At 28.2% G+C, this 25,392-nt stretch overlaps 3 protein-coding genes across 4 annotated transcripts; all 3 read right to left on the reverse strand.

Moving 5' to 3' along the window:
- Nucleotides 1-347: 347 nt before the first annotated feature.
- On the reverse strand, nucleotides 348-13,962 carry LOC148229822 (C-type mannose receptor 2-like). The gene is made up of 11 exons (XM_088196949.1): nucleotides 13,823-13,962; nucleotides 13,519-13,761; nucleotides 13,258-13,452; nucleotides 10,956-11,210; nucleotides 10,678-10,890; nucleotides 5,227-5,313; nucleotides 4,911-5,171; nucleotides 2,184-2,225; nucleotides 1,591-1,788; nucleotides 856-1,110; nucleotides 348-637 (listed from the first exon to the last, which is right to left on the reverse strand). The coding sequence occupies exons 1-11, from the start codon at nucleotides 13,878-13,880 to the stop codon at nucleotides 459-461; spliced, it is 1,986 nt and encodes a 661-aa protein (XP_088053075.1). The 5' UTR covers nucleotides 13,881-13,962; the 3' UTR covers nucleotides 348-458.
- Nucleotides 13,963-14,872: 910 nt separating this feature from the next.
- LOC148229823 (C-type lectin domain family 10 member A-like) lies at nucleotides 14,873-17,586 on the reverse strand. Of its 2 annotated transcripts, none has more exons than XM_088197961.1 (5): nucleotides 17,427-17,586; nucleotides 17,123-17,365; nucleotides 16,862-17,056; nucleotides 15,309-15,563; nucleotides 14,873-15,241 (listed from the first exon to the last, which is right to left on the reverse strand). In XM_088197961.1, exons 1-5 carry the CDS (start codon nucleotides 17,509-17,511, stop codon nucleotides 15,009-15,011), a joined length of 1,011 nt encoding a protein of 336 aa, XP_088054087.1. In that variant the 5' UTR covers nucleotides 17,512-17,586; the 3' UTR covers nucleotides 14,873-15,008. The 2 variants fall into 2 exon arrangements, with proteins under 2 accessions (XP_088054087.1, XP_088054088.1); XM_088197962.1 differs by having other exon boundaries at nucleotides 17,123-17,355; nucleotides 17,427-17,563.
- Nucleotides 17,587-20,835: 3,249 nt separating this feature from the next.
- Nucleotides 20,836-22,928, reverse strand: LOC148229824 (lymphocyte antigen 75-like). Its single transcript, XM_088197968.1, has 5 exons — nucleotides 22,798-22,928; nucleotides 22,483-22,725; nucleotides 22,221-22,415; nucleotides 21,230-21,484; nucleotides 20,836-21,155 (listed from the first exon to the last, which is right to left on the reverse strand). The coding sequence occupies exons 1-5, from the start codon at nucleotides 22,877-22,879 to the stop codon at nucleotides 20,941-20,943; spliced, it is 990 nt and encodes a 329-aa protein (XP_088054094.1). The 5' UTR covers nucleotides 22,880-22,928; the 3' UTR covers nucleotides 20,836-20,940.
- Between the last annotated feature and the right edge of the window lie 2,464 nt (nucleotides 22,929-25,392).

Raw genomic sequence — 25,392 nt, forward strand, 5'->3', positions numbered from 1 at the left:
ATTAAAAGAACGTGTTAGTGACGTTCATGAGTTGATTTAGTAAAATATGATTTTTTTTAATGTATACATACTCAGAAGACGCGGGCGGTGAGATACTTTCTCTCTCGGTCGCTCGCGTGTTAAGTAGCGAGAGTGAGTGAGAGATAAGATCATGCAGTCCAAATGCCCTTATCTCTAAGCGATCAAGAGGGAAAGTATCTCACCGCCCGCCCCTGGTGAATATCAACGGCCAAAGCACGACTAATGTTAAAATGTTAATAACAGAAAAATGACCTTTATTTTAGGAATATCTAATATTATAAATACATTTGTACATAAGTTAACTTTTTTATAATAAATAAATGTAATTTAAATTGTTTGAAAATTTATTTTTAGCACACATTTATAGAATATAACAAATACAAAACAATTTTATTTTAAATTGTACATATTTATATAATTTTAGGAACAATTTAGTATTATTGTTTAATGCTGACATCAGCAATTTTTTTCTCACAAACATACATTGCTCTGCATTCGCAATTTATATCGTTTAAAGTGCCATCCCTAAACATGCTGCCACAATCTTCTTCTCCTAAATGACTGTCAGGTTGGTTGTTTCCCCATTTACTATACCCAGTGTTCATTAAATTTTGTCCTAAAAAAATATACATTATAAATAATATTTTGATAATATGCATTACAAGTCTTTCACGGTAATTAATAAATTGCCGTTGTAATTTAACATGAACATAAGATATTCAAAATATAATTCTATATGATTAAATTCTCATAAATTCATTAAAAATTGTGCTACGGTATTAATGTTAAATTTTGTGGCTTCACAGACATGTTTTATTTATTGATTTTCAGTACCTTGAGTCGTAACATAAACACCTTCTCGGAGAAGATCAGTGAATCCGACGAAAATTAGGATTTTTTGAAAGTTTCCAAGGAGCTTGTGCTCAGGATATTTGGCAAATTCTTCAGTCAGCATCTTTGCTTCAGATTCACTATTTATTATCACTAAATCTGCTTCTTCACCTTCACATGTCCTGTAGGCATCGTGCCATTTAATCGGAATTGTGTGAAATTTGTAGCAACTGTTTAGATCAGGTCTGTAAACGTAACCTAAATAAAAGCATTATTAAATTACGTCAGAAATATTGCAATGAAGGTTTTTCTATCTTTGTATATTTTTTAAATGTAAATTATTATATCTAAATATTATCAGATTAAAAAACAAACTTAAAACGAGCATATTTTAAATAAGTAAGAAACATACAATAATGATAACATTGATTATTAAAGGGCTATGACAAGCATCGTTACATTTTAAATACATTAATGTCAGTTTCGAAAGTTTCACAGATATGTGTAATCTTTATATACAGAATAGTCAGTAAGTCCCTTAAACATACAACAAATACAAAAATATTATTTTATACAAAATTCCATAGCATTTGTAAAAATACAAATTTTAAAATAATGAGTGTAGAAGCAAATGTATGTTTTATTAGAGTCTTAGTGACGTTTGATATATAAGAAAAAGAACACACATTATCGTTTTATAATAAAATGTTTTATTTCAGTAAATTTAATTGATCGTACCTGGAATATTTGTGTCACATTCGACGTTTCTTGGAGCCATGTCTTTGACATTAATTTTGCACACAAAGAATTCTTTATTTTCACAATTTCCATCGTTATATGTTCCATCGCGATATGCAAGAACACAATCTTCTGCGTTTTGATTGTCATTTGGTTCACCTACAGCCCAATTTAAATATATTTCATTAGAGCGCCTTCCTGTAAATAATAATAATATGCCCATAAGCTAAACTTAAAAGCTTATTATATACTACATTGACAATGAAGTAAATTTAATAATTTACAATAATAACATTGTGGTTACATACGTATTAAATATATAATTAAACTATAAACATTCAAATTGTGGTAATAATTTGTTAATTTATTAATTCACAATGTGTGACAACACATAAGAATGTATAATTGCCAAACAATACTTTTAGTTCCAATTGATTTTATAATACTACTTTGCTTCTAATATAATATTATTATATACGCTATGAAAATCTCTCTTAAGAGAAACAAACCATATACAAGCGTCAGACAGATTTTTAAAAACATTTTTAACTTCAACCAAAGGCAACAATGTAAATATCTGAAAAATTAATCACCATTTTCTTTGTGCACTTTTGTAGTAAACGAATGAAATACTCCTGTAAAATAAATGGTTTTATGAAAAGACAAGAAAATATATATTTTTTTCATAAGTATAAAGAAAAAAGTGAAACTGAAAAATTTGGGTTTTAGTAGAAGAAAAAGTATCCATAAAAAAGTTCAATCTTATAACCCATAATGTATTAAAAAGTAATAAAAAACAGATTAACAAACCAAACTCGAAAGATAAATGTTATTTTTGTTATTTATCATATGTATTATCTGTTTAAAAAATCATTAAAAAAAATGTAAAAGTTTACTTGGGCTAAATAAATTTTTATTTTAGATTTTTTTTCAACCAAAGCTTAAAAAATCCAAAAATCCTAATTTTATACCATTATTAATTTTTTATGGCATATTTATTATTGTAAAAAATATATTATATTTATAAAAAAAACATTGGTTTATAAGAGTAAATGTTTTCTTGTATAAAAAATCAATAACTCATAAACAACAAAAATCACCAGATAAACATTATGTTGCGTTATTAAAATTGGTATAATTCTAGTTTAATCTGATTTGGCAAGTTTATTACAAAAAATATGTAAGTTTTAACGAAGTTGAGTATAAATTTTTAGTTTTAGAATTTTTCTCATTAAATTCTCTAAAAAATAAAATGTATAATTTTTTTACTATTATATTTTTAATTGATGTTTGATTTCATTGTGACATTACTATTTTATTGCGGATATTATTTTAAAAGAATGACTCATAATAAAATAAATAACACTTAAAAATTTAGCTTTTCGTAAAAAAGTGGCAATAATTTTCAAAAAATCATGTCACAAATTATGATCTGTTTCAAAAAGCTTATTTCAAAAATATATGTAAAAGTTTTAACGAAGCTCGTAATAAATTTTAGTTTTAAAATTCTTCCAACAAACGCTTCAAAATATTTTATACCAATATATATATATATATATATATCGATGTATAATTTCAAAAGTATTAATATTGCAAAAGGCATAATAATCTATAAAAAAATACGATATTAAGAAAAACTAAACACTAAAAAGTTTGGCTTTTTAGCAGTAAATAAAAAAGTTTGATCTTTTCAACCATTACAACCATTAAGATAAAGATAAATTTAATTTATATTATATTGTTGTACTTTATGTATAACTTACTTTAAAAAGGTTATTACAAAAATTTTAACAAAAACCACATACATAAACCTAAAAGTTTTAACGAATTTTAAACAAACGCTTCGAAAAAATTAAAAAGTACTAATTTAACAAAGTTGATGATATGTTTTAGATAAAAATGTTTTCAACAAATAATTTTAAAAATAATATTATTAAAAAACACCAATATTTATATTGATGTACGATTTAAATAGCATAGTTATTACCAATGTAACAAGCAAAATATTTATAAAAAAAAGTTTGCCTTTTTAAAAAAAATTAGCACTAAAAATCGCGGCTTCTTAAAAAAAAAGTTTCGATATAGAGCTTGATTTTGAGAACAATAATGTATTACAAAATAATCAAAATCGAATAAAAAAAAATATTTTCATTGTTACACTTCTATGTAGTTTATTATAATAATTATACTACTGTTAAAAATAGATAAAAATAGTGACAATATTTTATTACTTATTATTCCAAGAACAAAAGAATCTTAAATTTTTAGCTGTTTTAAACAACTATTTTTTCATTACAATGGTGCTATGATCTAAAAAAATGAGGGAAAACAATTTTATCAAACGAGCTGTCGGTACCTCACTGTCGTGAGGTACCACAGCTAATGAGTGTGTGTGTTAATTCCGGACACTCGTCTTTTTGGATTTTAAATTATCGCTTCCACCTGCTGATTTTAAATAATTAAACTAACTATGCTTATTTAAATTGGTTAATAGTTTATTTAGATACATAATTTTTGCTTTTGGTCGTAGAAACAAAATTTCACAAAACAAATCAAAATTTTACTTATATGAGTATGTTGTACACGCTAAGTACTGAATTTTTCATATTATCTACGAGTATTGAGTTTTATAAAGAGCATATATATATATATACTGTATTTTACTTTAAGAATTTTCGCATAGAAAATGTTAAAAATCCTTAACGATGATAGGATATTTTGATAGAATTTAGTTGATTTTAAAAATTTATGTTTATATATTTAAAATTCGTGCTTTTTACCATAATTCAAATACATATCTTATTAAACCATGACTTTACTTTACATAAAATATGATTTATACTAATATATGATATTAACAACTATTTCAATACTTTATTTACTACATAATCTGCAAGTATTTGTTTTATAAAGAACATACAAAATTTTTGATAGTGTATATCTTGAATTTGGCCATTCCTAAAAAAAATGATCTGATGGACAAAAATGGATAATAATCGTTTACCCAGATAAAAAAATTTAATTTACACTTTTAAATGTTATTATCAATGTCAATAGAATTAAGGCAATCAAATTATAAGTTGAGAACTTCAAATGTTAAAATTTGAATTTTGAGATATCAAGTAATTTTAAATTATGTTTACATTTGATTTGAATATTTATTTGTGATAATAAAAATTGTGCTAATAAGAAACAACCAGTACGACCTTTATGGTGACTTCTAGTGATTAATATTTACATACAAAATAATAGCAGTATAGAAAATAAATTCCTACTCAGATGTTATCATATAAAATTTATTATAATATAATTTTAAATACCGTCAATTGGTACAAAGATTCCTTCGGCATAAATGTCGTGTATGCCTATGAAGTACTTGTTGATTGCTGGTTTAGTAAAGTTATTGATTGCTCGAAGTTCCTCTTTTCCGCTAGGAATCAAAAGTTGTGTTCCTTCTGCCAAGCAAGTAGCAACGGCGTCGGAAAAGTTCAACTTGATAGTATGAACCTTGTAGAATGCATCGAGCTCGCTTATCAATATATAGTCTTTTCGAAAAACTAAATTTGGCTCTGCATCTGGAACTATGTGTTTAGGTTAATATTTACCAAAGTCATATCGTAATGATGGTTATGCTACCAATTGGCGATGGTGTTATTCCGTGAACAGAAACGCCGATAAAGGCCCAAAGCAAAAATTTTACGTTGTTGGACATTTTGCTTGAGATACGTGTTCACACTTGACAATCCACCGTCGAACTGTTCTTTACACATATACTGATTAAACATAATACTTGAATAAATACTGGGATTTCCCTTTCCATTACAGTAGTGGGTATTAAATCTAAGCTAATCATGTGGATGGCGTGATTGAAGTGTTATTGAAAAAATGTGTAGTAACGAATACAAAATAAGTATACAATTATAATTACTACACATATTTTTTGCTTGTTATGGTAAATATATTTAGTATATTTTACTTATTAATAACAATTTTATTTGAAGTTGAATTGGTCGTGAATATGCATTCTCATTTCTCGATGATTTTCATTTCTAGAAAAATGAGAATTCGAGAAATTTTGATAAATGAAAAAAAATATGTAATACCGTATTGCAGATACTTTATTATTAAAATAACCCTTTAAAAAACACATGCCATCTAAAGTAGAATCAAACATACTCGTTCTTTTTTTTTGTTAAAATAATTTCGGCCGTTGAAAAATTCTTCTCGTTTTGTGTCGATATTGATTTATTCAATTACAAGGCTTTTATTTTACATATTTTTGCTTTTGACGAATATCTAAAGAAGCATTTTTTGACCGGTGAAAGATTCTGGATTTTACAAATATTTAATTAATGACATCAATGTCTGGTTTCTTTATAATTTATTTTTAGTTTTCAGTTGAAATTTTAAGCTTAGTTTAGCATTGATACTTTCCAATTGTTTTAATAAAAAAAAATTGGGCTCCTTTGGTTGTCAATAATAATTGTGAGACAATTGTCAATAACAGCTGTTGCTACTTTACAAATACAATATAAAAAAAATTGTTCGGATTATCGAAAAAATAGCCCTAATTCATTTTGCATTCTGCAGATTTCCATGCGTAATTTCTTCTTATCTGAGCGGATTCTTAAATAACCAAAGCAAAGATAAATCCACCGGCCGGTTAGAGTAATAGAAAATCCCAAAAAAATTGTTTTTAATCTTTCGAGAAAGTATGCATATTTTGAAATATCTGGCACAAACACCTTCAGAATGGTTTCTTATCTGAGTGTCTTATTTTATTACTTAAGCAAAAAGAAGGCGTCACGATAAATACAATAAAATATGCTAGTGTAAAAACCAATTAAAAAATGCACGTAAATAAAATAAGGCATAATTGAAACCAAAGATGAGTTAAATTATGCGTTAGCTCGTCAAAGGTATACTAATGGCAAAGCTATAATAATATATGCCCTAATGATAAATTCTTAGAAAAGAGGAGCAATTTCGCTGTCGTAAAAGTCGGTCATAGATCTTTAAAAAGGATACGTATTTCATAGAAAAGTACCCCCATGGCGCTGCAGATAATTGCCTCTAAGAAATGCCGTTCTTCGCGAAATTACGACACTCCTATCGATTTCCAATTGGTAAAAAGGACAGACTAGAACCCGAACCCAGTGTTTTTAAAAATTACATATCTGGTTGTCCTCTGACATGACTTTGCCGAACTTTGCAGAGCGATAAATCATAAATACGATATAGAGAAAAAACAGCTTTTATTCTCGATGTCACAATAATACACATATGAGATTTTAAACGAATCAAAAAATAATATAATAAAATAAATGCTCGCTTAGTTTAGAATTGAAAGCAAATGTACGTCGCACACATTGTGTGAATTGTGCTGTATATGGAGTTGATGTTGAAGATGACGTGGTTTCGGATATTTAGAGAGGGAACTTTTGATGCATGCAATTTTACAAGCTGTCACCACAGACGTGGATAAAGACTATGATTGACAGTGACTGATATTTAACAACACGGGATATTGATCGAACACTAAACATTATTCCCACTACTGTTATGAAACATTTACAAAACCTTGGATGTGATATTCAAGCAGCTCTATAAATTAATTGAGCAGTAAATAATTAATGAACATAATTTCTGCTTGCCACTTGTTTTTAAAAGTGGAAACGAGTTTTCTTAAACAACTTACGCGTAGATTCAAACAACAACGTTAGTTGAAAAATATCACGGTCACAGCGGGATAAGCCAGTACAGATCATCGAAAAGGTTAGATTACATCCAAAGGTCATGTTGTGTATCCGATTCGATTCGAAGAGTACCGCCTGCTGCTATCAAACCGAAAAATCCATTCCCCTAAATACTGCTTACAATTGACGAAACTGAAAAAGGTTAGAGTTTGTCAATATAAAGGGCATCGTGTTTCACCATAACAATGCCGGAAATAAATATATGATGAATGAGATGTTTTAGTGCGTCTAACATATAATCTAGTTCTTTTATATAGAATCATAATTAAAAGTTTAATTTTATAAATATATATTTTAGAAAAAAATATATAAAACATTCTAAGAAAAAATATATCATAACTTTTAAATATATATTTGTGCTTTATTGTGGAGTGGGTAAGAGAAAGTTAACGAAAATTAATACAAAATAACTTGACACATCAAGCAAGACTAGTTAAACATATCTAGTAATGTATAATCACAATAATAACAACTTAAAATAAATAAATAACTACTGATTTATAATAGTAATATGCGTGACTCTGATTAGCGTTATTCTTCGAAACGTCCAAAATTTTCCACATATGTAATTTCAAACAAAAAAATAGAGGGTTTTTCCCAATATTCAACATCCGTAAACATATTGCCTGCTACTACTTTCCTTATGCATATCTCACCATGTTCTTGCCAGAATAGGATAGTTTTAACCTCGGCTCCATTTTTTTCATTTTTTCAATAAATCGTTTATCTCAATACGATAATAAATCTTATATATATATATATATATATATATATATATATATATATATATATATATATATATATATAATATAATATTAAATACAATACATGGGACTAATTTATAACAATACAATATAATGCAAATAATAGTATGTATATAATAAAACGTTGATGGTTAGAGTTTACAGAAAAAAACTAAAATCCTTTATCAATTTATAAAATAAAGAAAAAACAATGGATGCTAAATTTAATACAATAACCTTAAAATTTTCTTTCTGAAACCATTAAAATGTAACATTTAGCCTCAAAAGAAATATGTACCTTAGCATTTTATGCTTGCATTTAATTATTTTAAATGGTTGTTTCTATCCTAAACAACGATACATGATATTATTGGGCTAAATGTGATTACGCCAAATACTTTTATATTATTTTCTAGTATGAAAATGATAATATTCTATCAATGTTGGTACTTTCAAAGCTAATAGAATCTGAAGATAAACAAATCCCCAGTTAACAATGTAGTTGCAGCGGAAATGATTAATTAACTTGGAGAAAATGGTATTGCCATGTTGTCTTATATATGCAACAAAGTATAAAAAAGCGGAATATCGCCTCAAGACTTGGTGGACTTTATATTTATTCTCTTTAACAAAAAAAAAGATCTACCAAAAAGTGTAAACACCAGTAAAATATTATTTTATTATATATAAATAAAATTACGATTACATTATTATATAGGTTGGATCTATATGAAGGAGTATATTCAATATTTGCCAAATTATCTTAAAATGTCAAGAAATTAAAAATCTATAAATTCTTTGTTACTTACACTATACAAAGGCATATGATTGTGAAAAGTAGGAAGGCTTTTGAATGTATTGTCAAATATGGGAATCCTAACACACTTTTAAGCTCAAATCGATGCAGCAGTAATACAATTGAAATCCTCGAAATGAAATAAGTTCGAAATTGGAATAGGAGTAAGACAAGGGTGCATTTTATCACTTGAGCAATTCAATATCTACTAATAATATATAATTTGAAGGGCATTGGATGAATGGAATAGCGGCATATAAATTTGAGCAAACAACAGTCGAACTTTGATACGCCGATGATACCACAATAACCCTTTCACCGCGAATGGCTTCTATAGAAGTCATCAAGAAAATCGCCAGTACTCATTAGGCACCTAAAGGTGCCATTAACATTTAAGCCTAAAAATATAGTTATTTATAGGGTTTCTAAACCGGGTTAGAATCGAAACTGCGTAATTTTAACGGTTATCTGGTTCTTCTTATTGCAATATAATGTTCAATTTTTTTTTAATTAAACATCTGTTGTAACACGATTTTAAAGAAGCAAAATTCTGTCTTTTTTTATATTTTGCAAAACCGATTTAGTGATTAGTTAAACCCTTCCAGGCAACAATATTCGGTGCTTCCAAAAAGTCCGTTAAAATCACAGCTGCATACAGAGTAGGTAGTGATAAGCGGGGTATCGAAAATCAAATCGGGGTATCAAGATAAAATTCAAAATCCGAGATATATAATATTCGTAAATTAATACTCCGGGTCAGTATATAATAGTTGACAAAAATTACCCGGAACTGAACCGGGTAATGAATTTGGGCGGGTATTTGGATGCCCTAGTTATTTAGTATAAATTAAGGTTGTAAATCAATTGAATTTATTGAACCATAATATTAAAAAAAAATAAAACATGAATAGATGCTCCCTACATATTAACAAATTTCTAAATGGCGCGCAAAAATATCAGCTGCGGTGAAAGGGTTAATAACAAGTACTACTGACAAGTTGTTAAACTACGTCAAAATAGAACAACTTTCTAGGCCTTAAAACTCACAGATCTAAGAAGAAAGTCATGATTATCGATAGAAGACATGTCTCACGCTAATTATTAAAACAAATACAAACATTGGAGATATTAAATGACTTTGTTTACTTGCATTTTGAATAAGTAAAGATGAAATGAAGCATGAAGCGAATTCTTCAGAGAAAGATCCCTGATTCGCTGGTCTTGGTCGTAAGAGAAATTATTCGAGCATACTTCTCTGGAAAACTTCAGATGGAATTTTACGCGGTATCGAGTATTCATTATTTAGTGATAATCGTTGGATCTTATATTTGTATAGTTTGTTAATCTAACTTTTATTCTCTGTTTTAGCTGCGTATTATTTGTGCTGTATTAAAATTAAATAAATTATATAGTAATTTATATCATTTTATGTTTTATTTTTTTACACACTAAGAATAAGTTAATCAAAACATCTTGTGAGCATTTATATCTAGTTGTGTTTATCAAATAAGCAATCAAGAAAATTTATTTATTTAACAATATTTATTTAATATGCCTAAAACTATAGCACAATATCTTAGCCATTTATAATCCGATTCTTTACAGATACTATACGTGAAAAAATTGTTTTCACCATTTTTCCGTCTCCGTTTCACACTTAAATTATATTATACATTATGTAAATATATAAACCGTTAAGAAACTATTGTATATATATAATAAATTATTTTTCGAGGATATTACATTGTCATAAACCGAATTAGTTAATCTGCTGATTTTTTTCATAATAATCATTTGCTCTCATCTGGCAATTTTGGTATATTTTGCGTTTTTGTGATATATGGGTTTGAGAGAACCTTTTCGCAAATATACATTGCTCTAAGTTTACAGTTAGCATCGGCCAGATCTCCATTTCTAAGCATGCTACCACAATGCTCATTCCCTTGAAAATTATCAGGTTGCGATGGAGCCCATTTTTCATATCCACTTTCAGATAACAACTTTCCTGAAATTCGAAATAATATGTTAAACATTTAAAGTCAGTTTTTTTAATGAATGTATTCAACTCACCATTAATAGTCAAATAAGTTCCACTGTAGATTATATCATTAAATCCTACGTGTATGTGCCGCTTTTCGAAGTTACTCTTTAATCCGTATTCAGGATATTTGGAGAATTCCTCAACTAAATAATCGGCTTCTGCTTGGCTATTAATTTGTACAAGCTCAGACTCTTCGGCTTTGCAAATTTTAAAAGCATCTCGCCAATTCGCTGGCAATTTATGAAATTTATAGCAACTGTCCAAATTAGACACGAATTTGTAATCTGAAATAAATGAAATATTTAATTTTGTCTATTTACTTTTCGGACTTTAAACTATTAGTAAATTTATTGATGCAAGCGAAACTTATTGCAAATTGGTAATTCAATTCTGATGTAAATAATTGAAGTCGTATGTATTACATTTAGTCAGTCAGCTTCAGAAAATGTAAAGTAAATATTATTTTTTATCTTATTTTCATGAAATGTGTTTATGTTTATATTATGTATTTGTTATATATATATGATACATATGATATATATAAGTGTACAGAGACAGCAAACTTTGAACTCTTCCATCTATTTTTTTCAGATCTAATAAATTATTTTATTAATTATTTTATATGTGTAATAAATTATTAATACGGTCAAACTTTTATAGAATGATCTAAATCATCGGATATTGATAATATAGACTAAAACAGAATGGAGTGTAAATTTTTGTGTTATCGAAAAGAATACAAATATGTCGACAGCACACGAATTTTTAATTACAAAGCATTTTTTCGCGAGAAAAAAAAAATGAGGCTGTAATAAAGCTCATTTTTTTAATATTAAATAAAAGCTATTTACCGATAGTAAATTAATAAGGTCATGTTTGATTCTTACAGTTAAAGAAATGTGCCTGAAAAAATATGTTTATTGCAATTTAACAGTATTTCGATGAAAACCGTTGTGCATATTGTGAGTGACATCAATAGGCAATTGAATAGCAAATAAAATGATGCAAATGTTTTTAAGAAGTTTCCAAATTTTTTTAACTCATGACACCCTTTTTAAATCCATTTTAAGCGCTAATAATTAAAGATTTAGTTAAAATTAATAAGATTAACTACCCATTTTTAGAGTTTTCTGCAAACAGATAGTTACTAAGTGAGTTTATGCTTTGCACCATATTGTTTATTCGATGAGTCAGTGCTATATATGTATTGGCTATCATGGATAGTCTGCATCGAACAACTACAGACGAAAATATATTTAATGTGTCACCTAAAATGTGTCACGATCAGATGGTGGTCAAAATATACGCAGAACAGGTTATGGTTCAGATGGAAAAAAATACAAAGTATTTAAACTCTCTGATTATTCATTGTATTATTCACCAGCAAGTACTTTGTGGGAAACATATCAATCTAGCATGTGTTATTGAACCAGTTCTTGTGAACATACCGTCGTTAATTTCGTGACCCTTTTTTATTAAAAATATTAGCCAAATATTCTGACTTGCTCTATTATAGAGCAGTAAGATGGATGTCGTGGTAAATTTTTTGATCTCAAAGGAACGATATAAATTTTTTCTTGAAAAAAAACCACCCTATTTTATTATTATCGAATTCTAAATGGCTTTAAAAATAACCATTGCTGCAGATATTATAATATTTTTAACGAGTTTAACTTAAAACTTAACTACTTGGAAAAACAGTGCTCATAAATTAATTTTTTCTTCATAACCTGCGGAGATATTTACGATTTAGCCCTACACAAAATAATTCTTCCGACCTTTGTTCTAAATTGCAAGATATTCTATTTAACGACGTTTTTTATAGGAACATTTACTATCAAACTAATAGAAGAAAAAATATATACAGATTTACCATTATCACTTTAAGATTTTGTATATGCATATACACAACATAAACTTACTAAAACATAAATAAATTAGATAATTCATAAACACATTTTTTTTGTACAGCATTGAACTGAGTTTCACAGTATTATACAAGCAGACTCGAAAATGCTTTAAAAAAAGTTGCGAATAAAAATAAAAAAAATACATTGCTTCAATTCGAATCTGGCCATCAACTGAACATATGTATATAAAGTGTTGGGAAGTTCAGGTTCTTTTTATTGTACATTCACAATTTTACTGAACCATATATTACTCTTTACACCGGTAATTTTATTAATAATAAGAAAATTTAGTTTACACATTCATATTAATTGTGAAACAATTACCAGCAACTTAGCGATGTAATATAAGTTTATAGTACTATTAATTTTCTATAATTAGACTCAATATAAGATCTAATTACATACTTAGTATAAGTCTAACCTTCGTCGTATGTTTCACATTCGTCATTTCGCGTCAATCCTTTCAATAGCCTTTTGCATACAAAGAATCTTAAATCGTTACAAGATACATCATTGTTAATTCCGTCACGTCCTATTATAACGCAATTTTCGCCATCGCCAACATTGTTTGGTTCACCAGCACCCCAATTGATATATAGCTCGTCGATTGATGTACCTTGAAACATTTAAAGTAAATATAAATATGACTTTTTAAAAATAATTACGTTTTAAAATGAAATACCGTCTAAGGTTATAAAATCGCCCTCGTTGAATATGTCGTGAGCTGCTATCCAAAAATGGTCCATTTCTGTACTTGCTATTTTCTCAATTATTGTTTTCCACTCTTCAGCTGAACTCGGAAAAATCAACTCACTTCCTTCAGCGTTACACGTAGCTACTGCATCCGAAAAGCTTTGTTTTACTCTATGAGCTTTGTAAAATGCCTTCTGAGTATTTATATATTTATAATCCTGCCTAAAATACTCTAAAATTCGATTTTATTAAAGGTAAGTTATTTTATAATGTAGTTCATATTAAAGACTTACCATTGTCGCAGTTACACAAGGTTGTGCCAAGGCAGAGGAAAATTAAAATTCTCAACATCGCAGATTTTGACACAATACCGCCACTCTTCAATAATAAACGTGGAATAAAGATTCAGGTAGGAGCGATGCAAATATAAAACTAAAAACTGGTTTTATACTAACTTGTACAACTTATGAATCAAGCGGAGTGTATGTTACAAAGTATTTTTATACTTATCTGAATTAATTACAGGGAAAAACAATTAAGATTTATTAACACTCGATTTATGTATTCTATTATTCACTACTTAATTCACCACTTACTTAATTAAATTTATATTAACAATTATGTTAGCTCTAAATTTTAATTATGAATGTAGTTGGCCTTTGCCAGCCAAGCACATTTCAACTGGAATCTTAATAGAATTTGACTCAACAGCCAATTTAAGATTAGAGAAGACAGGGGACTACAGATAAACATACTACCGGCACACAAAACATTATTGTTTCAATAACCGTATGAATTGCGTAAATAAGACTTCTGCGTCTAATTTAAATTATTGTTTACATTAAACTTTATTTGTATATGTGTATTTAAAACTAAGTACTCGTTATTATTGGAGAGAATTTAAAGATAATTCTAAGATATCTTCATAAGGAGTGCCTATTGGTCGTATTTGGATCCTAGTGCATTTTTTAGGAGCGTTTGAATACAATTCATTGCATTCTTGGCTTAGCGTCTACTTAATGAAGCACTTTTTAAAGTTGCAAAGGGGCGGTGTCGACAATCCGTAAATTTTCGGCTTTCGGTTGCGCGCTTTAGAGTGCCCTGGATAGTTGCGATCACGTCCCTGATTCTTACCATGTCAGCATGAGCCAACAAGCTTGCCAAACACGATGATGTTTTCAGCGATAGCTTTATTTTCGGTTTGCATCATAATTGTTTTCATTTATTTTTTGTTACTGGTCATCATAACGCACTGAAAATAAACCTGTTAAGTCACGGTGGCCAGATTTATAATAAAAAAAGAGTTATAGCGCATATGTATTAAGGATTGGAATCTCCGTATATTGATAATAAAAACTTTTATTTAATTTATACATATATATCAGCATGCATAGACAGCATATTGGAATTTAAAAATATCACTTAGTTTCTTAGGTCACCAAAATATGATGTTATATATTATATTTATTTAAAATAACATCATCGTTTATTCTCATCTGGTAATTTTGCTATCGGTGATCCTGTAGTATGTGTTTTTATGTTATGTATCGAATTTGTGAGAACCTTTTCACAAACAAACATAGCTCTCAGTTTACAATCGACATCGTCCAGTTCTCCGTTTCTGCGCATGCTACCACAATGCTCATTCTCTTTGTTATCATCAGGTTGCGATGGAGCCCAATTTTCGTATCCAGTTAGATATAATAACTGACCTGAAATTGAAAAAAAATATTGTTTAGATACACAATCGGTTTAATCGAATAAATCTGTTTCGCGTACCATATATTGTAAGATAAGTTCCATGATTAATTAGATCGTTGAAGCCCACGTATATATATTCTTTTTGAAAGTGACTCTTGAGAGTAATCTCTGGATACTTGGAAAATTCTTCGATTAAATAATTTGCTTCATCTTGACTATTAATCACCACAAGATTAGACTCTTCGGCTTTGCAAATCTTATATGCATCTCGCCAAGTCATTGGTAACGTGTGAAATTTATAGCAACGGTCTAAATATGGTACGAACTTATATTCTGAAATATTGTTACATAAATATTTAATAAAATTAATAACATATGTGAAAGTTAAAATTGATTTAAATCGTGACCAAAAATTGTCTCTAGAGATGTCGCTTACTAACCATATGACAAAATTTAGTGATTTCAGAAGGCAACCGGCAAAGAAGCAATGTTCTGTTTTTAGTATTTTTCCTTCAATCAACCACCACCGTTTTATTTTATATTCTTATTTTTTATTTAATTGTAACTAGGTTAAAAGGTTATAAACCATTAAAATGTATAGTAAATATTTTTGGTATGTTTTTAAAATGTTTCATATTCTTAAAATAAACGTTTCATAAAAAAAAGTTATTTTATCAAAATTGATTTTCTTTTACTTTAAAAATAAAATGGTAATTAAAATTATTGTTTTAAAATAATATTTATATGCTAACAAATAAATGCGTAAATAAATTAACCTTTTAACATATATCTAGGTAAACCATAACACATACGTAATAAAATGCGATAAATGTGTTTACTGCATAAAAATATATTTTAATTAATATTTTTAATTTTCAATAATAAAATCATAATATTAGTTAGTATAAGTTGATTAATAGCATTAGAAATTAATAACTATTTATATATAACTTGCACAGATATTTAAATGCATAATACAGTGATTGAGTCACAAATATATTTTCATTGCCATTTTATTGAAATTAAATCAGAATACGATTTCAATTGTAGATTTCTACTAGACGAAATATAATTTATCTAACAGGTGCTAGTAAAATTATTACTAATTACCACTAGCAAACTTCGTTTTAAAAAAATAATTGTAAGGCAACACATCATCTGTCACAAACAAAATGTCCCGAACGTAAATTATAAATCAATTACTTGATACATTTTTAATAACCATGTTAGTGAAATTATATTTAATTTAGTAAAAATATAACTTGCGAATTCATTTTATTTCCAAGCTCAAACTAACAAAATGAAATGTAGTTTCTTAACTTTCATTACTTTAAGTTTAACTTTAAACATTAAATGAAAATTTGATATGATATGATTTTAGAAAAACTATTCTCATCGCGTAATCTATGGCATTCTACTACAATACATAAATTGATAAAAAAAATATTTAAAATATTGTTCTGGTTATATTTTAATCCTTAAATATTTCTCGATAATAACTTAACAATTGATACAACTAACAATATATTTGTTATATTTACCTTGTTGGTTCAAGGTAGCATTAAAGTCACACATATGTGTTCTAGATACAAAGTAAAGCCTTAACGACAATAATGTTATAATATTCCAACCTGTATCATATGTTTCGCAGTCGGGGTTCTGCGTTAATCCTTTTAATTCCCTCTTGCATATTAAAAAAATTTTTCTGTTGCAATTAATATCGTTGCTCAATCCACTACGTCCCGTCTCAACACAATTTTCATCATTATTAACATTATTCGGTTCTCCGGGATACCAATTGATGTAATGCTCGTCGACAGAAGTACCTTAAAGTATTCAAAGTATAATTTTCTAAGAACTAGTAATTTTAATATTTATATTAAATTAAATACCGTCTAAAGCGACAAAGTCGCCTTCAGAAAATATATCATGAAGAGCTACCCAAAAAAATTCCATGTCTTTACGAGTTGTTAGGTCAATTACTCCAGTCCATTCACTGAGTGATGTTGGCAAAAACAGCTGACTTCCTTCAGCTTTGCACGTGGCTAACGCATCAGAAAAGTTTTGCTTCACATTGTGCGCTTTGTAAAATGCTTGTTGGCCTTTGTCAAATTTATAATCTCGCCTAAAAAACTCTAAAATGCGATTTTTTCCACATGTTTATAGATAGATAGCATCATAAAAAAATAGACTCACCATTGTTACAGTAACACGAGGTTATGCCGAGATAAATAAAATACAAATATTTTAGCATCGTTGATAACACGGCACCGCGACGCATCGGTTATAGACGTATACTGAAGTAGTGGTATTAATGTAAGAATTGTTTATTTCCAGGCGAAAACTGGTTTCGTGCCGGATAAAGTGGTGTGTGTTTTTTTATATTATATTATCGTTACGCGTTTTTCCATTATAATTACACTCCATATGTTTTTAATAATTTAGTTTAATATTTATACATTTCTTATTTATTTTAATTTTTTTTTTTTAATCAAATTTTTTGGATTTTATAAATCTTACAACTACTTATGACGCGTATTTTATATGATACATATTTATTGCTTATTATAGAGTAGTGTCACAAATATCCCAAATTAATATTTTGCTTTTATAATTCCCATAAGTTGTAAATGTACCGCAAATTTTCCATTTACTCCAATCCAATTAGTATACAAAACTACTTTAATTAGTAATTAAATGCTTTTAAATAAAAAAATACAAACTTAAAAACTTAAAATAATGTAATTATAATCAAATTTTAGTATTGCTTTGATTGCTCTAAAAAAATTTTAAATCCTGAAAATTTGTCTGTCTGGCATCATTATTATTAAAAATCGCTTTTTTTGTCTTTAAATACATCAAAACTTTTATTTTGACGATGATAACAAACGATATTTAGACATCTTATAAATTACCTGTATTAAATCATCTATATCAGTATATGCCACAGCTTCCAATTTTTACAAACATATATTCGCGCGTACCAGAGCCGAGTCATAAGAAGAAAGTCGTATACGTCGCACCAAAATACGATTGTGTGTTGTTTTTGTTTCTACCTGCGCTTCAATAAAGATTTTTATCGGGAAACTGCAGTTTACCGGCATACTTTGGAGAGCTTAGTAGAGGTCGATAACAATATTACACGTATGATATATTTTTAAAATAATTAGATTAAAAACATTTTAAAAATTAATAAAATATTTTTTTTATACTTCTAAAAATTACATACATATAATAAACATTAATTTACATATCATACATACAAAATATCTATGAATAGAAAATTTACATAAAAAATATATATATATTAAAAACAATTAATTACATTTGAAAAATAAAAATTCAAAACAAGTATAAAGTAAAAATACTAAATTTTTTAAGTCATATATTTATGAAAATCTACAAAAAAATAATAAACAAACAATAGTAGTAGCTTCGATGTTTTCGGTTAATGATTTGTGGAGGACATTTGTACAGCGAACTGTACACAGTGACTCTTATGAATATCTCCTTCTGGAAGGCGTCAGTGCTTGTCATTGAGAGCGTGTCCTGGAGGTGATTTATCATACAGGTAGCGAGGCATAAATCCGAGGTTGAAGGAGTCCGTTCAGCGAAGAGGTAGTCCGAGGTCGAAGATGATCTCACTTACAACACTATACCCAAATACCATCCCCCACAAACACAAACGCCCACAACCTATCCTAACCCGCCAACTACCAATCACATCCCCACCCATTACCCTAAATCCAGTCCAACCACAACTTTAATTTAACAATCATCAATAATCAAACTAGGAGCACCAAAAAAACATCAGCGTCAAACATCAAGGTGTGACCTCAGATTCGTGTATGATGCATAAGAGTCGCTACACAATTATCTTTCTTTTGTACAAAATCAATCGCAAAATTGTGAAGACAATTTCGCACAAAATAAATTTAAAAAAATATATATGTAATATCACAGTAACTGATTGTTAACCTCTACTGTATGATTATGTTAGTTCAGCGTCCGTGTGTTTTGGATTAAGAATGGAAGCTGTGACGTTCACTGATCTATATGATTCAATAATTTTATATTTTTTGTCCCCTAGATTTGTTAGAAAACAACGTATGACATGTTTATAATCAATGATGAAAAAATGCATTTAGGTTAATAATTTATTTCTGTTATTATTTATATTGTTCTGTAAAAGTTTTTTGCTTTTTTTTCTTAATTATTTTTATGTTTTATTACTATAAGTCTTATTTTATTGATCTAATTTTCTCTTGTCAATTGAAAAATGATTTTAAACCAACAATTTGTACTTAATTTTATCATATGGTATATATGTATTTTCATACATTTTTATAAAAAAATAAATTTGAACATTTTATTAAATTGAATATATGTACTATATTTAATTACAAATAGTCAACGATTTGCTTTAAAATAATTGCATAACAGTCTCAAATATTATTAGTATATTTTTATGATAAAAAACTGTTTAGATGTACCATATTTCCTGTAATTAATTTTAAATTGTGCCTTGTCTAGTAAATATTTGCGCTCAGCTATTCTTTTAAAATTATAAAATACTTCTGTCGGTTATAAAAATAATTTAAAAAGTAAGCAAAGACACAGTTTTATTTTTTTATGCGTAATTTTAGAAAAAAATATTACTTTTTCATCACAAAATGCAATTTACATCCTCCTAATATTTATACTTGCTTTTAGTTGGTCCATTACAGTGAATTCTTGGGCTATGAAAACTGTATATTATATATTGTTCTACAATGCACATATTTTTTGGTCAAGTTGTATTTTTATCGTATAAATTTACCTGTCATATTTTTATGCACCATGTTTATATTTGAGACTAAGTAAAGCGAATTGCGGTTATAAATGGAAATACATTTTTTCTTGAGTAAATTTTCGATGATAAATAAACAGACACGAACTTATAGGTCAAAATGTTCAACCAAATTGATGACAATAACATGATAAAGATGTAGTATATAACAAATCGGTCGTCAACATAGATAATGACTATTTATAAAAAAAATTGAATAATATTATAATTTTTAGTAAGTCATTGATTTATTTAGAGTATGTTTTTATTCGCGAGTCAATCACTGCAGTTACTGGCAGATGGTTCATATGTATTTTTGCGTACTTATTTGCTATTGTAAATAAAAATTTCGGCTGAAATTTGGCGAATAGAGTTTACGTGAAATTTTTTCTTTGTATAATGCAACATCAGCTTGGGGCAGTATATTCAATGAGAGCTTCATTAAACTTTTAAGAGGTTATCTTGACCTTAACAAACATTGGCAATAAAATTATTGCATGTTCTTCTTTCGCATATTAAAAAGTCAAATTATAATAATATAAATAAATAAAAATAACCATTCACTGTAACGTATGTACAAATTTAGCACAATACATTATAGCAAGAACATAATTTATCTTTAAAAACAAAAAATTATCTTAGGTCCATATATGAGATATCATAATTTACAAAAAATGTAGTTTTAGTTTTTTCAATTTATATTAATTTTTTTAATAAATAATTTAAATATTTTTAATTGTACAACTAAAAAAATGAAATTAACTTAAACATTAATAGTATACTCAAATGTGCATTTTTATTGCAATTTGTGATTTGACATGTTTTATTACAAGTGTTCCATATATTAAAAACTTATATAGCGCGTAATCGCCTGTCAACGCATCAAATTTCATCTGGCAATCCTGTTTTTGGTCTGAATTTTATAATACGAATACCAGAGGATTTCTTTTCGCAAACAAACATTGCTCTAATATTATCACATTCAGCGTCGTTCAGCTCTCCGCTTCTATACATACTGCCACAGTGCTCTTTCCCTTGGTAATTATCCGGTTGTGATGGTGCCCATTTTTCATATCCAGATTCAGATAGCGTTTCTCCTAAAATTTAATTTAAAATTTAAAAAAATAAAAAAAATACAAACCAGACTTTTATATAAATATTATTTTTATACCTTCAATCGTTAAATATGTTCCAGGGTTGATTAAGTCATCGAAGCCTACATGAATGTATTTCTTCTCAAAATTTCTTTCTATACTCTTCTCAGGATATTTGTCTAATTCCTCTACTAGATAATCTGCTTCGGCTTGACTGTTAATTATCACAATCTTTGACTTTTCAGCTGCGCAAATTTTATGAGCATCCCGCCAACTCCTTGGTTTCGAATGAAATTTGTAGCATCGTTTTAAATTATCCACATATTTATAGTCTGGAATGCGTTAAATTTAAAATAAAATATTAGCATTTTATCTATAAATTAGTTTAATTATAGAAATAAAATAGGTAAAATCGTTTCGTAAATATGTACAAGTAAAGCACAGAGCAACCGCAAATTATTCTATCTTAGTCAAAATAACTTAATTAAGAACACCACAAATTAATATTTCATGATGTCGGGTTAATCAATTTAACACCATTCTATTAAAAATTAAGCCCCCACTAATGGATTAAATTGGTGGGTCTAAAAATCCAGCAACCTTTTACCCCAATTTAGAATCTGAAAATTATGCTATTAAATCATTAACTGCGAAGAGAAAATCAGTCGGCATTTGATAAACAAAGATAAGTTTTAATTTTTTTTTTGTAAAATAGGACACCACCGTGAGAAACTAATTTTTCAGATTAAGTATTTGACAAAAAACTTTTTCTTGAGAAACGATAGCAATGATGAAATGAATATCTCTCGAACTGACTGTGTTAACGCAAATATAGTATAATATTACGACACATTTTGTACTGAATATATTAAGCTTTTTTAGTATGTATATAAATGCTTGCAATATATTAAAGAAAATTATAGTTCTATGTACGATTTTGTGTACAACAATAAAAAAAAATATTTTACGTCATTGATCCAATAATTTTGCAGTAAAATTATTTTAGAATGCTGCAGGTGCTTATTATGATATAACTTACTTAGTATATAAGTCCATTAATAATCTAACCTGGATCGTATGTTTCGCAGTCATTGTTTACTGTTAATCCTTCTAAAAATCTCCTACATACAACTTGTCTTAAACTATCACAAGCCACATCGTTGTTAGTTCCCCAACGTGCCATAACTAGACAATCTTCGCCGTTATCAAAATCGTTGGGTTCGCCTTTGTCAAAATTTGTATACACATTTTCAATGGATGTACCTATTATATGTATATTAAAAATAAACTATTATAAGCAAATAAATTAATATATAGATACAAAACTGACCATCTAAAGTAACAAAAATATTTTCGGCGAATAAGTCGTGCGCTCCTATCCAAAACCAGTAAGTTTCTGGCAGTAATATTTTCTCCACGATTGAATTCCATTCTTCGGCAGACTTTGGTAAAATCAAATGACTTCCTTCAGCTTTGCATAATGAAACTGCTTCAGAAAAGTTTCGTTGTATCCTATGCGCTTTGTAAAATGCCTTGTGTTCATCAAGGTACGTGTAATCAGGTCTAAATGAAACTAAAATTAATTCAAAACACTTTTACTATTATATAAATCAAAGCATATTTCCAAATATGTTACCATACGCACTTGCAGATGATGGTGTATTAGAACCAACACAGATACAATACCTTATCGCAACACAGACGAAAAGAAAACATCTTAACATCATGCTAAAATAAACTTCCACGAACACTATCGACACAAGACAGGCAGAGACTAAAGATACAACGCGACGTTAGTACAATGTGGTTGATATTGCAACAAAAACTGGTTTTACTTAAATAACAAGCACGTAAATAACATAACTAAAACCCTAGAGAGTGTCGTATACTTTAAAATGTAATAATTGAACGTTATAAAAGTTAAAATTAAAATTAAAATAACAACCTTGTACATAGAATTTAGTAATAATTTTACATATATTTTGGACCATATAATAATCACTTTAAAATATGTTTATTATTATTATTTTATTATTTTATATCGGATATATTACCAGACTGAGAAATATGAGAATTAATAATATTTTAGCAATAACACAGAAGCAGACTTCCATGTATTTATTTTCAAATCCAGATGAAGCCTGTCAGTTCTATAGTATAGCCACGCATTCACGTTATGGTAATACTTTGACACGACGCAATATTTCTGTTCAGTTTTGGTATTTTTCTCACACGTCATCTTAACGGTGTACCATATGTCCAGATATTAAAAATTCTGAGTGCCAGCACAATTTTACAAAAATTGTTATGCAGAGATCTTCGCTCTATTGCCATACTGTAGGACTTCTCAAATAAATAATTAATTAGCTGATATACAGTCTCATCAAATTAGATTAGCCACATCTTATATCACTTGTTGAATTTATATTTTTTTTTGGTTAAGAGGACAGTCGTATCCGTATATCGCAGAATATCGGTCCCAGCACACTAACATGATATCTTCATTATGGATGTAAATGTGTATTTTTGCTTTACTTTAGTACATAATACTTTAAACAACAAACAATATGATTAAGGTGGAAGTTTTTTTAATTTTAATACGAGCTATATGTCCCACCATTTATTAAAGGATTCAGCATCGTCCAAAAATAGTGCTAAGTACATATTTTTTTCCTCAAATGTTTTATCAGTAAAATTTGCCATGCGTTTTTTGATTTTTCATGTTTTGAGACGCATAAGAAGTAGTTTCTCAAATATCTTAGGAAAAAAAAGCAATATCTGCTGGAATGAAATGACATTTTCTATGTGTTTTCTTAGTTTGAATAATAAACTTACTTTTTAATCTTTCGTTTCTTAGGCACATATTTCTGCCCAGAAGCAGTATTTAATATATTTTCAATAGTTTCCCAAGGAGGTTTAGACCACCAGTCAGTGATGTGGGGGGTTTTAATCACCTGCATCATTATTTACAATTTAGTTGTCATCATAACCAGCACTTGAACAACAAAAATATTAATCAATTTGTTTCGACAGTTCACATCACCCATATCGATACCACAAATGAGGACCCTAAAAAATTAGAAATATTATATGGACCACCTAATATAACAATCCGTCGTTATCACCAGAGAAAAAACTACCCTTTTGTATGAGATAGCGCGTGCTAGACAACACATTCGATCTTACATATGTATATTACGTCACGTCCCTTTGCCCTTTAAAACCTTTTTTGTCATGGAAGTAGTTAAAATGTGTTCTTCAAATGTATGAAAGTCTTTATTTTATAAGTTTTTTTTTTCTTGTGTACTTCATTCTATAAGATATATTCTTGTAGTACTGGTCTTACTATTTTTTAAGCGGATCTTCACTAAGAGTATTCTGTAATTTTATTTGCATAAATTGATTTATGTATTTTTATCTCGAGCTAATAGTTAATTAATTTATTACTCATAACAGTAGCAACTTCGCATTATTTCTATTAATTTTCCTGCATCAACATCAACTACCACATTATTATTATCAGTTAACGGGATTTCAGCGAATAACTAGTCGCCGGGTTAACGATTAGAAATAGATTTTTACGCGGCAGAAAATTTATTTAGCGTTTAAATATTTACGTAGTTTAAATGATTATTATTTAGTGCTTCAATCGCGATTAAAAAAACAAGTATCTATCTCCACTTTTGCAGTATCGCCAGAGTACCGCGTAACTCCAGTGTTGCCAACAACAATCAGTCCCTAAATGTTTTTTATTGGTGTCAAGAGAAAATTAAAACTTTTTTGCTTAAGATTGCTACAAGCGACAATTAAAATATATATTATTTTGCTTTGAATTGATTTGTAGTAATATTTATTTATTTTGATTAAATTAACCATCGTCACCTAACAGGCTATCCTAATGCGTCACGATGCTCGAAAACAATAATTGTATTATTTTAATACACAAATATACATAATTAAAATATTTAAAATAATAAAAAACCATAAAATATAAAAATTAAATTATACAAACTGTACCAGCTTCTCGTAGATAACATTAAACAGATCAATGTGTAATGTAAGCATATAAAGAAGCCGGGTGGCCACATCCATAAGCGAGTCGGCGAGTGTGGACGTCCTAGTCCCAACGGCTAGCAAAAGAGGACGCGATCGTGATTCTCGAAGACGTTCCTTGAGAGTAGCAAGATTTTTGACAGTGCCCTTCAGACATTTGATAAAATCACTAGCAACATACAACTTT

This window comes from Plectrocnemia conspersa, unplaced genomic scaffold (genome assembly GCF_051122295.1).
Source record: "Plectrocnemia conspersa isolate PC_06_02 unplaced genomic scaffold, ASM5112229v1 ptg000011l, whole genome shotgun sequence".
Taxonomy (NCBI): Eukaryota; Metazoa; Arthropoda; class Insecta; order Trichoptera; family Polycentropodidae; genus Plectrocnemia; species Plectrocnemia conspersa.